The sequence below is a fragment of the Scleropages formosus genome, chromosome 17, assembly GCF_900964775.1.
Source record: "Scleropages formosus chromosome 17, fSclFor1.1, whole genome shotgun sequence".
Lineage (NCBI taxonomy): Eukaryota > Metazoa > Chordata > Actinopteri > Osteoglossiformes > Osteoglossidae > Scleropages > Scleropages formosus.
The window spans coordinates 24786862-24799109 of record NC_041822.1 but is presented as its reverse complement, the minus strand read 5'-3'; the positions used below and the strand labels follow the sequence as shown (position 1 = coordinate 24799109).

General features: G+C 47.5%; 1 protein-coding gene across 3 annotated transcripts in view; it reads left to right on the top strand.

The window, feature by feature from the left end:
- Positions 1-5320, top strand: part of dtx1 (deltex 1, E3 ubiquitin ligase) — a 51659-nt gene extending 46339 nt beyond the window's left edge. For all 3 annotated transcript variants that reach the window (XM_029259741.1, XM_029259740.1, XM_029259739.1), the window contains 5 exons: positions 1128-1189; positions 1304-1462; positions 1561-1722; positions 2452-2541; positions 3017-5320. In XM_029259741.1, coding sequence (XP_029115574.1) covers positions 1128-1189; positions 1304-1462; positions 1561-1722; positions 2452-2541; positions 3017-3241 — 698 coding nt within the window. In that variant the 3' untranslated portion in view covers positions 3242-5320. The remainder of the gene's footprint in view (positions 1-1127; positions 1190-1303; positions 1463-1560; positions 1723-2451; positions 2542-3016) is intronic.
- Positions 5321-12248: the final 6928 nt, after the last annotated feature.

Sequence of the window (12248 nt, the reverse complement as noted above, 5' to 3'; positions counted from 1 at the left end):
CGGAGCCTGTTGGGGAACTGTAGCATTCACACCACCCACCACTAGGGGAGACAAAGTCATCGTGAAGTGGTAAAGAAACAGACCTTCTAAAGCTGCACTGATTCATTGGGGTCAAAGGAGCAAATACTCTTCAGGCCAGTGTGTGTGTGTGTGTGTGTGTGTGTGTGTGTACACGTGTACACGTGCTGCAGACTATAACTGGGAGCTGGACCAATGCCATAGAAACCGCAGGCATTTCTCCAGGGTCCTTTCTTCTCTATTGATCTGCAAGTCTCTGTTTTACATCTCTGTGCCTCACATCTCAAACACACACACACACACACAAAATCAGACTCCTCCTTTCTCAGCCTGGGCCCCAGTAAGGAGGGAAGGGTAGGAGGACAATTATGAAAAAAGGATGCGTGGCCGTTGCTGCGTTCCATGTGCAGGAACACCACACTGTCCCGTAGGGGGCGCTCTTCCGCACCCGTGGGTCTCGCTTACAAAGTTGTCAGCCAGGGGCCTTCGCTCTCCACCCCCACATCTCCTCAAAGGGATGCAAACAAAGGGGCTGTCGGAAGTAGTTCCCTAAGCCTCTTAAAGGTGTCGTCCTGCAGATTAGCTGCTCCAAGTTACGCTCTGCTGAAGGTTAACCCCCCCCCCCCGGCAGCCCCTCGAGCCCCGCCCACCTCCCCCAGGGACAGGAGGACAGCACCGAGCTGTCATAGTCATTGCAGGCGTCTTCGGGACCCAAAGGAGGCAAGGCGTCCCCCGTGGCCAGTCGGGTCGGATCTGGGCCTCATTCCCAGGCCCAAGCGGTGTCATGGCAACGGGATCTGTGGGGGAGGGGCTTTGAACACATTTACCAGAGTAACCAGAGCTGACAGTTACAGACACCAACATGTAAACGAACCTGTGACTGTCACTGTTCATATATGTAGTAGTACCCTTAAGACACTTCAGTGAGGTAGTTACCCTGAACTTACCCTGAACTGACACTGTAAACATTACCCTGTGGCAGCAATGAATAAATCAGTGTAAATACCTTAACACCGTGAATTGCTTTGGAGAAAAGCATGAGCACAGTGAATTAAGACAAGTGTGTGTGATGTCACACTGATGCTTCTTGTGCTGCTTTGCACTTCCAGGCAAGAACCCGGAGGATGTGGTGCGGCGCTACACGGAGAAGGTCAAGGTGGTCCCTGACGAGGTGAGTGCGGTACACTGCCGGGGGCCTTTTCACAGCATCGCGGCGCCCCTACTGGGTGGCAGCGCAGGTGTGACGCTATGTGCCAAGTGCCCTCGTCTCGTCCCTCCTTCCCAGGACTGCACCATCTGCATGGAGAGGCTGGTTATGTCATCAGGCTACGAAGGCGTCCTGAACCACAAGGCCATGAAGCCGGAGCTGGTGGGCAAGCTGGGCAAGTGTGGTCACATGTTCCACTTGCTCTGCCTGGTGGCCATGTACAACAATGGCAATAAGGTGAGCGAGGCTCTCGGGCCGTCGTGGATCGGGCGCTAGTAGACCTCAAAAGCGGTTAAAGTCCCGATCCTCAACCACTGTTGACTCGGCCCCTCCAGGATGGCAGCCTGCAGTGCCCCACCTGCAAGACCATCTATGGCGAGAAGACGGGGAGCCAACCGCCCGGGAAGATGGAGTACCACGTGATCCCCCACTGCCTGCCGGGGTACCCCGACTCCAAGACCATCCGCATCGTCTACGACATCCCTGCCGGCATCCAGGTCGCGACCCTCTGCGTTCCGAGGCTGAGGGCCCCCGGGGTCCAGTAGGGGAAGTGGAGTGAAGGAAAAACGGCCGTTTTTGTACAGACCTTTACAGCAGAAACGGGCCAGCAGGGGGCACCGTGGTTTTAGCCAACACCTTGCAGTCGAAAGAGCCGGGTTTGAATCCCACTCCTTTTACATTACCCTTGAATAAACTGCTTACCCTGTACCGATACAGTAAAAACTACCCCAGTGTATAAACAGGTAACTCAGTGTAAGTAGCTTAGTGTAAAAACCTAACGGTCACTTTGGAGAACACACACACACACACATTTTCAGAACCGCTTGTCCCAGACAGGGTCGCGGGGAACCGGAGCCTACCCGGTAACACAGGGCATAAGGCCGGAGGGGGAGGGGACACACCCAGGACGGGACTTTGGAGAACAGTTTCAGATAATTACTGAATCATAATAATTGATTTTGGAGGCAGAGTTTAATGGAGTGTTTCCACAAATTGTTATTGGGTTCAATCCCAGTCGCTTGGCTTGCAAGGCAACATCGCTAACCTCTGCTCCACCTGCTGGCCATAGGGGGACTTGAAATATATGCAGGTTAGATATTACTTTATGCATCTCCAGGGTAAATGACTCAGTGTTATGGTTGAAGCTGCGTTAATAATGCACTGGAAATCCTGCCAGCTGGTTGTTGTCCTCATGTGACACCGTGTCTCGCTCTTGTCCTAAATAGACTACCGAACACCCAAACCCGGGGAAGAAGTTCAGCGCCCGGGGCTTTCCCCGACACTGCTACCTGCCCGACAACGAGAAGGGCAGGAAGGTGAGAAGTATGCTTAAATTGGGGGCAGGACAGAATGGGGCGGGGCAAGACAGAAATGGGTGGGGCAAGACAGAAATGGGCGGGGCAGGGCAGAATTGGGTGGGACATGACAGAAATGGGCGGAGTATAGAAGAATGGACAAGGTGGCATCCATCGTGATGGTGGAACTAAGGGAACGGTAACATCACCCAGTACTTTGGATGTTTGGCTCTATGAGACACCTATACATCAGAGTACACTGAGTAATCTGTGGTAGTTAAGGACTCGGGTTCAAGACCGGTTTATCCCAGGTTTGTTAGATGCAGGTGAGAGGAAAAAAGAGACCATATGACAAGAGAAAAGAAAGGGGTCATATGACAACATCCTGACCAAGCTGGTAACGACTGATTCAGGGGAGAACCTGAGGATGTGGATGAGGAGGTTCTCCACGGTTAATGTTTGCGGCTGGGGGGCGCTGTGTTTCCCCTGCTTTCAGGTCCTGAGGCTGCTCATCATGGCGTGGGACCGGCGACTCATCTTCACCATCGGCACGTCGAGCACCACCGGCGAGTCCGACACGGTGGTGTGGAACGAGATCCACCACAAGACCGAGTTCGGCTCCAACCTCACGGGCCACGGCTACCCGGACCCCAACTACCTGGACAACGTGCTGACGGAGCTGTCCTCCCAGGGAGTGGCCGAGGAGAACCTGAAGGAGTGACGGGGTCCCAGGAAGGTCCCCCCCATGAACACGCCGGCACCCCTCCGCCCGCCTCCCACCATCGAGGGAGGATTCTGAGGGACGGAAACGAAATAACGAAACTGTCTTGCAATCCCCGCCCCCTTCCGTACCAATATACTATCCAGTGGACATACTAGTGAAGGAAGTGAACTTAAAAAACAGCAGTAATAAACTTTACTTTTTCTAGCGTCTGGCTACAAAAAATAATAAACATAGGCTGAAGAATGGTGTCACTATGTCCATGTTTTGGACGTATGTAACTTGCCAGTGTTTGCGGTTATAGGTGTTAAGCTAGTTGATGAACTCTTGACTGATATGAGCTGGGGGTCCCTATTCTGAGCTTATGGGGGGTCTTGCTTTGGGCCTGGGGTGCGAGCAGTTCCCAGAGGTGCCGATGCACGAGATGTGGTGAGAGCTTGTTCACTCGCTCCAAGGGTGGAAGGGCACTGCAGACCCTCAGCCGACACGCCCTTGTGCGTAGGGTTTGTTGGGGTCGGGAAATGTACTTTGTTGCCCTGTAATTTTACAGTTTGCCGTTTCTGAGCGTTATTGTTGTTGTTGTTGCAAGGGCACCAAAAGCTGAAGGCCAAGCTGCATTCCTTTTGCGCTAGTTAGGAAACCGTGTGTATGACGTGTTAGGGTTAGCGAGTTGCTCATCGTGGGATCTTGTGAAGATTTGAAAAGGGTTTTTGATGTGTAGCTTTTGTTCTGCTTTAAACCGAAACATTGGGAGTCTGACCCCATGTTGCCAGCTGTATAACCTGATGTTTAACAGGCACCGGTAATGAAGACGGTGCGTCTCGAAGGTCACGTGAAAGCTACTCTTGCATATTTTAAAAACTTCAGTTGTTGGCTGCTTGTTTAGGCCCAATGTGAGCTCCAGGGTGCCCTTTGTCCTAGGCATGATTTCTCAGATATGGGAATGTTCTAGAATAGCCTCCCTCTTCCATTCACAGAATCCAGAAATAAAAGAGTGTAGACGGCATTGAGATGTTATGTGATCAAGCACACAGTCTCTTACTCTTCAGGCCGGAAAAGCTGTGGTGCAACAGGACCTTCATCCACAAGGAGATGGAAAGTGTTCTCTGTCCCTTCGTTGCAGCCAACCGATTGCAAGTGTTCAACCCTTGGGAACCACAACGCTGAGAAGGGACGACTGAGCAAAGACACTGTACTCTTTAAGAGAGCAATCAGGTCCAGGGTTTGGTTCATACAAGTTAAGATAAACCCTATACAACTCTACGTTCAGAAGCATGTCTTTGAAGATCCAAAGTGACCCAACGAGACCTCAGTGATGAGCACCAACAGGCTCTTAAAGAATAAATCCATTTGTTTTGATGGAACAGTGATGAAAATGTTGCCTGTCGACACTTTGGGAGCCACTTGGGGAGTGTGTTGGCTGAAGAGGGAGGCAACGGCTCGATTAACCACGATGCTCGTGGAACCGAAGAAAGAGCCCAAGCTTCTGCCATTGAGGAGGATTCCTAACACATTCCGAATCCATCTGCATGCAGGTGAAAGGGTTCCTCCTGAGGTATCATGGGTAGGTTGCTTTGGCGGGCGGTCAGTCATCGAACCCTGGAGGCTCTCGCGCCAGACAAGACGTACTTTGCTCGCGCAAAGGGCACATCTCCTGATACATTTAATCAACTTTAATTACTGAAAATGTTTTTGCGTCCGAAAGGGGATTAATAACGTAATTGACTGCGTGTTTCTCTCTCTCTCTCTCTCTCTCTCTCTCTCTCTCTCTCTCTCTCTCTCTCTCTCTGTGTCAGCGGTTTTCTGAGTAATAATCTGAAACGCCGTTGAATTTTGGACTGAATCATTGTCTTCCTTTGCACTTTGAGGCGGCCGCTTTCGTTGATCGATCCTTTTGTTTTGAGAAGCTGTCTTGAAATGTAATATCCTTCTGCTGGTTTAGCTCATTTACTAAATGTTTAAGTTTTTACAATGTCTTGTATTGCTCCTATAAATATATACATTTACACAAAAATGTTCTACCTTAAAATCAAAGCTCAATTTGATTGAAAAAAGTGGGGTAAAATTATTTTTTATACTCGTGCGTATGACAAAAATAATATATATGGATATATATTATACATTTAAAAATCTGACATGTTTATTTTGTCAGTATGTCAGGGACTGTTAAAATATGTATGACCTTGTGATGGAACTGTATCGTCCTATAATAGCAGAGTAGTCGTTTGTGCATTCACTGCTGTCCTTTTATGCTGATGTTGTAGATGCTCTGTAGAGGACTCTCCAAACATAGTAAGTTAAACTCGCTTCATGACACGGGGGCGGGCTCTATGCAAATGAACATGTCAGCCAACCCCCGTAACGAATAATTTAACTCTCGGCCTTCTGGGGACCTCGGGTGACCCCGTTAGTCGACTCGGTTCCTCGCCATTTAGTGCTCTGTGTCGAATTTGTTTTCCGCGTTGCTTCACTGGGTCGGGAAGGTGAAAGTCGAGGGTCCGAGTTGCACCACCCCTTGTGTAACCGTCGTGTCACAGCCGTGGCGTCGCCTTCTCTGTACATCACGATAGTCAGACACAAGAAGTAGAACCAGGGCATTTTTTTTTTCTTTTTCTTTTTTAGGGGATAAACATAGAGATGTGGTTGTGTTTTATTGTACAGCTTAGATTCCCAATGGATTGGGAGCTTTTTTTAGTGTTTGCTTGACCATTCCGCTGACCAGCTGAGTTCCTGATCATTTTTTGGCTTTACTTCAGTATTTTAAAGAAGTTCTGTATTTTGGAAAAAATAAAATTGTTAATGAAATATTCATGCATTTCAGACACATTCCATAGCAACGCTGTTGCCACATAGGAAGGTAGTGCGAGTGGGTCGGCCTTGTGGTCTGAGCTGTTCTCTCATTTTTGTAGCCCAGAACCCCTGTCTTTCTGCTTGTCTCCAAATCGACAGTGTGTTTGTGTGTGTTTCCGAGTTACTAGCTAGTACTAGTTGATAGCTCCTGTTGTGTGTTTTGAAGGGGGGGGGGCCATCGGTGTTCGATTGTCTATGAGGAACTTTCTGCTTGCGGGTGCGAGAGCAGGGAGCATGAAGCGCTCGAGAGAAAGCCTTTCCTCCATGATGGACGACACCCCCGAGGCTGCGAGGCACATGGGGTCGCTGCAGAGATATTTCCAAAAGCACCTCAACTAAAGACAGTGGTGATGGTCTATCTGCACTGTGTACACTGGCTCCTCAGGTTACAAACATGACTAGGACCAAAAGTCTGTTCGTAATTAGTTTTTGTTCATAATTTCAAGGTCACTTTGGATAAAAAAATTAATACTAACTATAAATAAGATATTAATAACATAGAACATCCCTAAATTTCCTGGTTAGTTTCTGTAAAAGTCTCACATATTGCTAGAATTAATAAAACAAGTTTCGCAAAACTTATTTTTAAATGAGCTAGATTAAAATGAAAACCAATTTACTACGACAGAAAAAAAAACTAGAAAATCTCCTCGTCAATGCTGACTGCGTTCGATTCATCTTAAATGTTTAGCGTTTCTCGTATTGCTATTGATAATCTAAAGTGGAGCAAGAGCTGTAAATGCTGTGAAAGTGAGCTGAATGAAGGCGGTTCTTCACTATTGCTCTAAGTGCTCTTTACCGCCATCTGATGGCTCGGAGGGTAAACGCAGGTTGCAGTTGCTCCTCCGTAGACCAATATTTAACAAAAAAGATGACAAACTGCAATTAAAAGCAAATAAATAAGCCGGAAAAAACATTTGCATCTTTGAACGTGCATAACTCAACTGTCAGTAAGTTGAGGAGCCAGTGATGCGGGCCTCTGCGTTCCTTTAGCCGTTTGCACTCAAATTTTTTGACGTTTCTCAGATGACGTTTGGCAGGAACGGGAGACGGGGGCTCCGCCACGTCTTTCCTTTCGTCTGGACTTTACGTGTAGATTTTGTTGCGAACGACAGGCATTTCGTCACGGGTCGCCGGTTTTTGCAGACGCCGCCAGCGTCCGGCCGTCGTTACTCGGCCTCTGCCGGGTTTATTGCGACCGCACCCTGTCGATGGGAGACGGGGTCGAACAAGAATACCGATAGCTACGAATATATAACAAGGCTATTATTTTAAAGAAATACAGTCAAGACGTAGAAACATTGTTTCGAATTAACAAAGGGCTCCTTATTCCCTCAGTGTCTATGGAATCATGTTGACCTTGTTGCATGTTTGTGTTTCATGTGCAATAAATGTTCCCGGATTGAAGGGTTTCCTGGGCTTCTCTGACTCTTCTTAATACCTTTTTGTGGCTTTTGTCGCCTTCCTTCAGGTCCTCGCAACGCGACTCCATGCCCCAACGCGGAGCACCTCGCCACACCGCGATACACAGCCCATTATGCGAATACAAAGCAGTACAGCGAAAGCGATAGGCTGTGGCTCAAATTGTTTTTGCGGTGTTTAAATTAACTTTATAGCTCTGTTCTGTCCCCGGCACGCCGTTCCCCCGAGAGGTTGGGCGATCGGTCGAATCGGGATTCCGTGGGGGGAGGGGGGCATACGGCATACGGCATACTCATTAAGATGACCTCCTGCCCAGCAGCTGGAAGGTGGCGGCAGTCAACGATCCCGACCCAAAGTGCTGCGCCGCATCGCGGAGCGCCCCCGCCCCCGCCTCTCGCTCGGCCCGCTAATTAGAGTGTTAATGAGGGAGCCGCAGCCGCCCAAAGCAGGTGCTTCTCATTAGTATTTTAATTAGGGAGGATGGGGAATGCTGTTTCTGCACGTGTTGTCAGTTTTTTCTCATCATCCAATGGGGTGGAACTGACTTGTCACTCCAAGCGTTTGCCGTGGAGACGGAAGCCTGGCGAGAGACGTGTCGGGGGCCTCGTGGAGAGGGAGCTTGAAGAGCGAAGCTAGGGCTGGTAGCCACTCGTGGGATGATGATGATGATGATGATGATGAAACACTCCACACACCCATATACATGCACACACACGCTCACAGCCGCATTCTGCTGTTCTGTACATGCAGGGCACCTTCACACAAGGCGGTGTGTGTCCGCTGCTCATATGGACACATGTCCAGTGTTTGACGTCACCTCTGCATCCTTCTCCCAGCCAAGGCCAAGGGGCTCCGGCAAACCCTCTAAAACACGGTAGGGGAACCACGTGCCCCCGACCTGCTTGCAAAAAGCTCAACTTTAATGTATTCAAAGCACTTATGATATTTACAACCTATTGCTACTTTCCATGTTTTAACATTTCCATTCATTTTTTATGAGCCATTTAAGCAGGAGAGCCGCTAAGGTTGCGAAGTAAAAGAAAAAACTTTGCACATCCCTGCAGTCCCTCGAAACTGGTCCCGCAGCATTCATATCATTGAGTTAAATTCATATTTATTTCCGCAGCATTCCAGTCCCATAGTGCCGAACGCAACATAATGCGTACAGTGTGAAAGTTGAGCATAACTCGCATTACAGGGAACAGCGCGGGAAATCCACGTCTTCCAAGGAGCTACATTTTAGCAGCTGCAGCGAAAGGTTCTGTCCTACAGTCAGGTCCACATTCTGACAACATCTATTAACTTCAAACAGCATGACAGTAATAAACGGTACAAATTGTTGGTTTTTATTCAATTTCCTATACAAAATTGCAGCCTGGCGTCAATTTGGCTCGACTTTATCCTCTGGATCATCCCAGTCCTCTTTTTTCAGTGTGACGACCTCATCAGGAGCTCTTCCGCACACAAAACCGACAAAGACATGATGATTCGGCTGAGCATTTCAGTATTTTAGCGTTTACTTCGCCGTCACATGTTCTTTCACAAAGTAATATAGACAGAGGACATGTTCACATTCCAAGAGTGAGAGCACTACAGCATGTAAGTACCACCAACTAAAGCTCTAATGATGCATGGAGGGGAGGAAAGGGGGGTTGCCACTTGGTTGCATAACCACGTCAACTTACATAAACGATTAAAGAGACACGGTGCTAACATACAGAGTAGCGCTGCTGTCTCACAGCACCTGGGTGGTGAAAGAGGACATGGGTTTGATCCCCACTCAGTCTGTGTGGAGTTTGCATGTTTCTCCGTGTCTGAGTGGGCTTCCTCCGGGTGCTCTGGTTTCCTCCCACACTCCAAAGACATGCTGTTTAGGTTCACCCATGGTGTGTGAGTGACACAGAGAGAGAGTGTGTGTGTTCCACTGATGAATGGATGAGTGACCCAGTGTAAGTAGTGTATCTGGCAGTGTAAGTCACCGCGGTGAATAAGGTTTGTGGGCTGATAACACTATATAGTGTTCATGGGAAATTGCGTTGGACAAAAGTGTTTGCTGAGTATGTAAATACATATATATATGTAGTGCAGGTACAAAAATAAGTGAAATGTCATTGGTTAAATCAGGTGTATAAATCATAGTAATTTATTCATTTTATACATCTATTTAAGACTTACAATTTAGATTATACAAATTTATTTTAATATTTCATACAAGAACAGTGACTATCCCTACAGCAGTCACATACTTTCAAGCAGCACTTTATACAAACTCTTACTCTTATATGAAGAGCTCAGTTATATTTTTTCTGACTTTTATTAACTGCGCCATCAAGAGCTCCATGATCACCAGAAGAATGACTACCAGTAAAAGGTTATGACATTTTCAAGTACACTTTTTTTGTGAGTGAGGTCGTTTTTCTGTCCCTTGATTTACTCAGAAAATGTTGAAGGTTGTGCTTTCACAAAATCAGGTGGCCTCAGCTGAAGAATGAACTCTGTGTTTGTGCTGCGCTGCAGTGCAGTTTCATGGTTTCAGTGCGTCGTTTCCCAGCGTCACGCTGCGGGTTCCGTCCAAACGCGCCACCGGTCGACTCCGCCCACATAGCTGCTGATATGGATTAATCTCATTTCAATGTGCGCGTTACAGAATTATTTACAGGGAACCGTCTTCTCAAGTTTTCACAACTTTTATGCTATCAAAGTATTTATATGGTATTTTTCCAGCAGCATCAGGGGAATAATTTTAAACACACACTCACACACACACACACACACACTGCTGTTCTGTACATGCAGGGCACCTTCACACAAGGCGGTGTGTGTCCACTTCTCATATAGAATGAAGTCGAAAGTGCAACTTCACCTTCGTCGCATTACTACTTGCAGTGATTCAGCCACGGTAGCTAGGGAACGAAGGCTGGAGGTGGGATTCAAACCCAGACCCTTCACATTGCAATGCAGCAGCACTAAACACTACACCACTCTCTGGCCCATCTGACCGAACCCACACAATTTTCACCCAGGAACTTTGTGCTGTGTGAGAACGTGCTGTAATTTACCCTGCAAGTACTGTCATTCCCTGCGGGGGAAAGCGTAAGTTAAATGATTATTATTAATAATGATAATTAGATAATAAGATTTCAGTGTAAGGGAGTGACTTTTCACTCACGGTACATTATAGTGGTGGCAGCACTTTTTGAAGACTTATTCTAGGGGAAACAACAAGAGGAGCCGACATCTCACAGCACGACCTCCACGGTCACGGCAGGAACATCCAGGGTAAAGTCCGGTGCAACTTTTTCCAACATCTGCTCATACACGGACCTCCCGTCTCGGTCCCCGGAGCTTCCGTTTCTGAAAGTTTCCACCATACTGAGAATTCCAGCCCCAACGGAACCGACTGTTTTATGCACAGCACGAGGGTCACAGTTCGACGCCCTTTCTGTGGGATGTGATCCTAACTGTGTGACTGTTTTCACATTTCATGTATCCCACCCCCTACTGCAGCACCCTTGCTCAAGGTACTTACCCCAACTGATGCGGTAAAAATGAACCCGCTGTATAAATGGGTAAATAGTGTATTTTGGATGAGGATGTGTGATGAATGTGAGACTTGCAGCACAGAGAGGAATTTATATGTTTTGTCATCTTTTCCTGGGAAGCTGGTGCGGTACATGTGGTACCCATGGCAACTCGCCGGCTAGTCTGCCCCTGTGCGGTATGTCTAATAATAGTCATTTTGTTCTTTTCCTCCACCATTGACACGTGTGTGTGTGTGTGTGTGTGTGTGTGTGTGTGTGTGTGTGTGTACAAAGACACATGCATATGATACATGTAAAAGTGAATATTCTTTTATGCAAGTTAGCTGATAATTCACTCAGGATTCTCCCCGTGTGCACAGATTGATAAGGAACTAAAGAAAACTCTGGGTTTTCCTCTCTTTTTATGAGAATTCCCAGTTATGAGCAAAGTTATGTAACTTGTTCCCAAAATTCCCACAACGAGCTGTCAGGAGACACACTTTTTAACACTTTTCCAAGTATTTAAGTATCAAACTGTCATCTTTACCGCAGATGACTTACAGTGTTAGATACACTACAGTAAACTGCCTCATTCACACACACACAAACACACACAATACGGGCAGTTCAGAGTCACCAGTTCACCTGAAAAAAACATGTTTTTCTACTGTGGGAGGAAACCAGAGCACCTAGAGGAAACCCACACAATCCAGCGGTGAACACGACTCTTAAGAGACACGGGTGAAGCGTTACACGTTAGAAGCGGAAACACGGAGCCTCTCTGACCTTCATCGCAAAGACACGGACATGGGGACGTGGGGCCATTCGCCCACACGGGTCTTTCCACTGCAACGCACACAAAAGACACACAATTTCAAGTTGTTGAAAGTCATTGTGTATTCGGTAAACAAAGTCACACGCAAAAAAGCCCATTACACTTCCATATGCACATATTGTGGCACACAGTTTGGCATCATTGAACCCGAGTGACCCCCCGCCCCCAACACACAGGCGTCCACACAGGCACTGACAGTCGACTGACACAGCAGCATCCAGCGTGCAAACGCATGTCACCAGGAACAAACATCAGATTGCATGCTGAGCCAAAAATGCCTGCAAAAGTTTTTTTTTTTTTATGCATTCATATATTCATATAACATTTATAATTAATAACACAAAAATTTTACGATAGGTAATGTACGCTGGCACCCCGT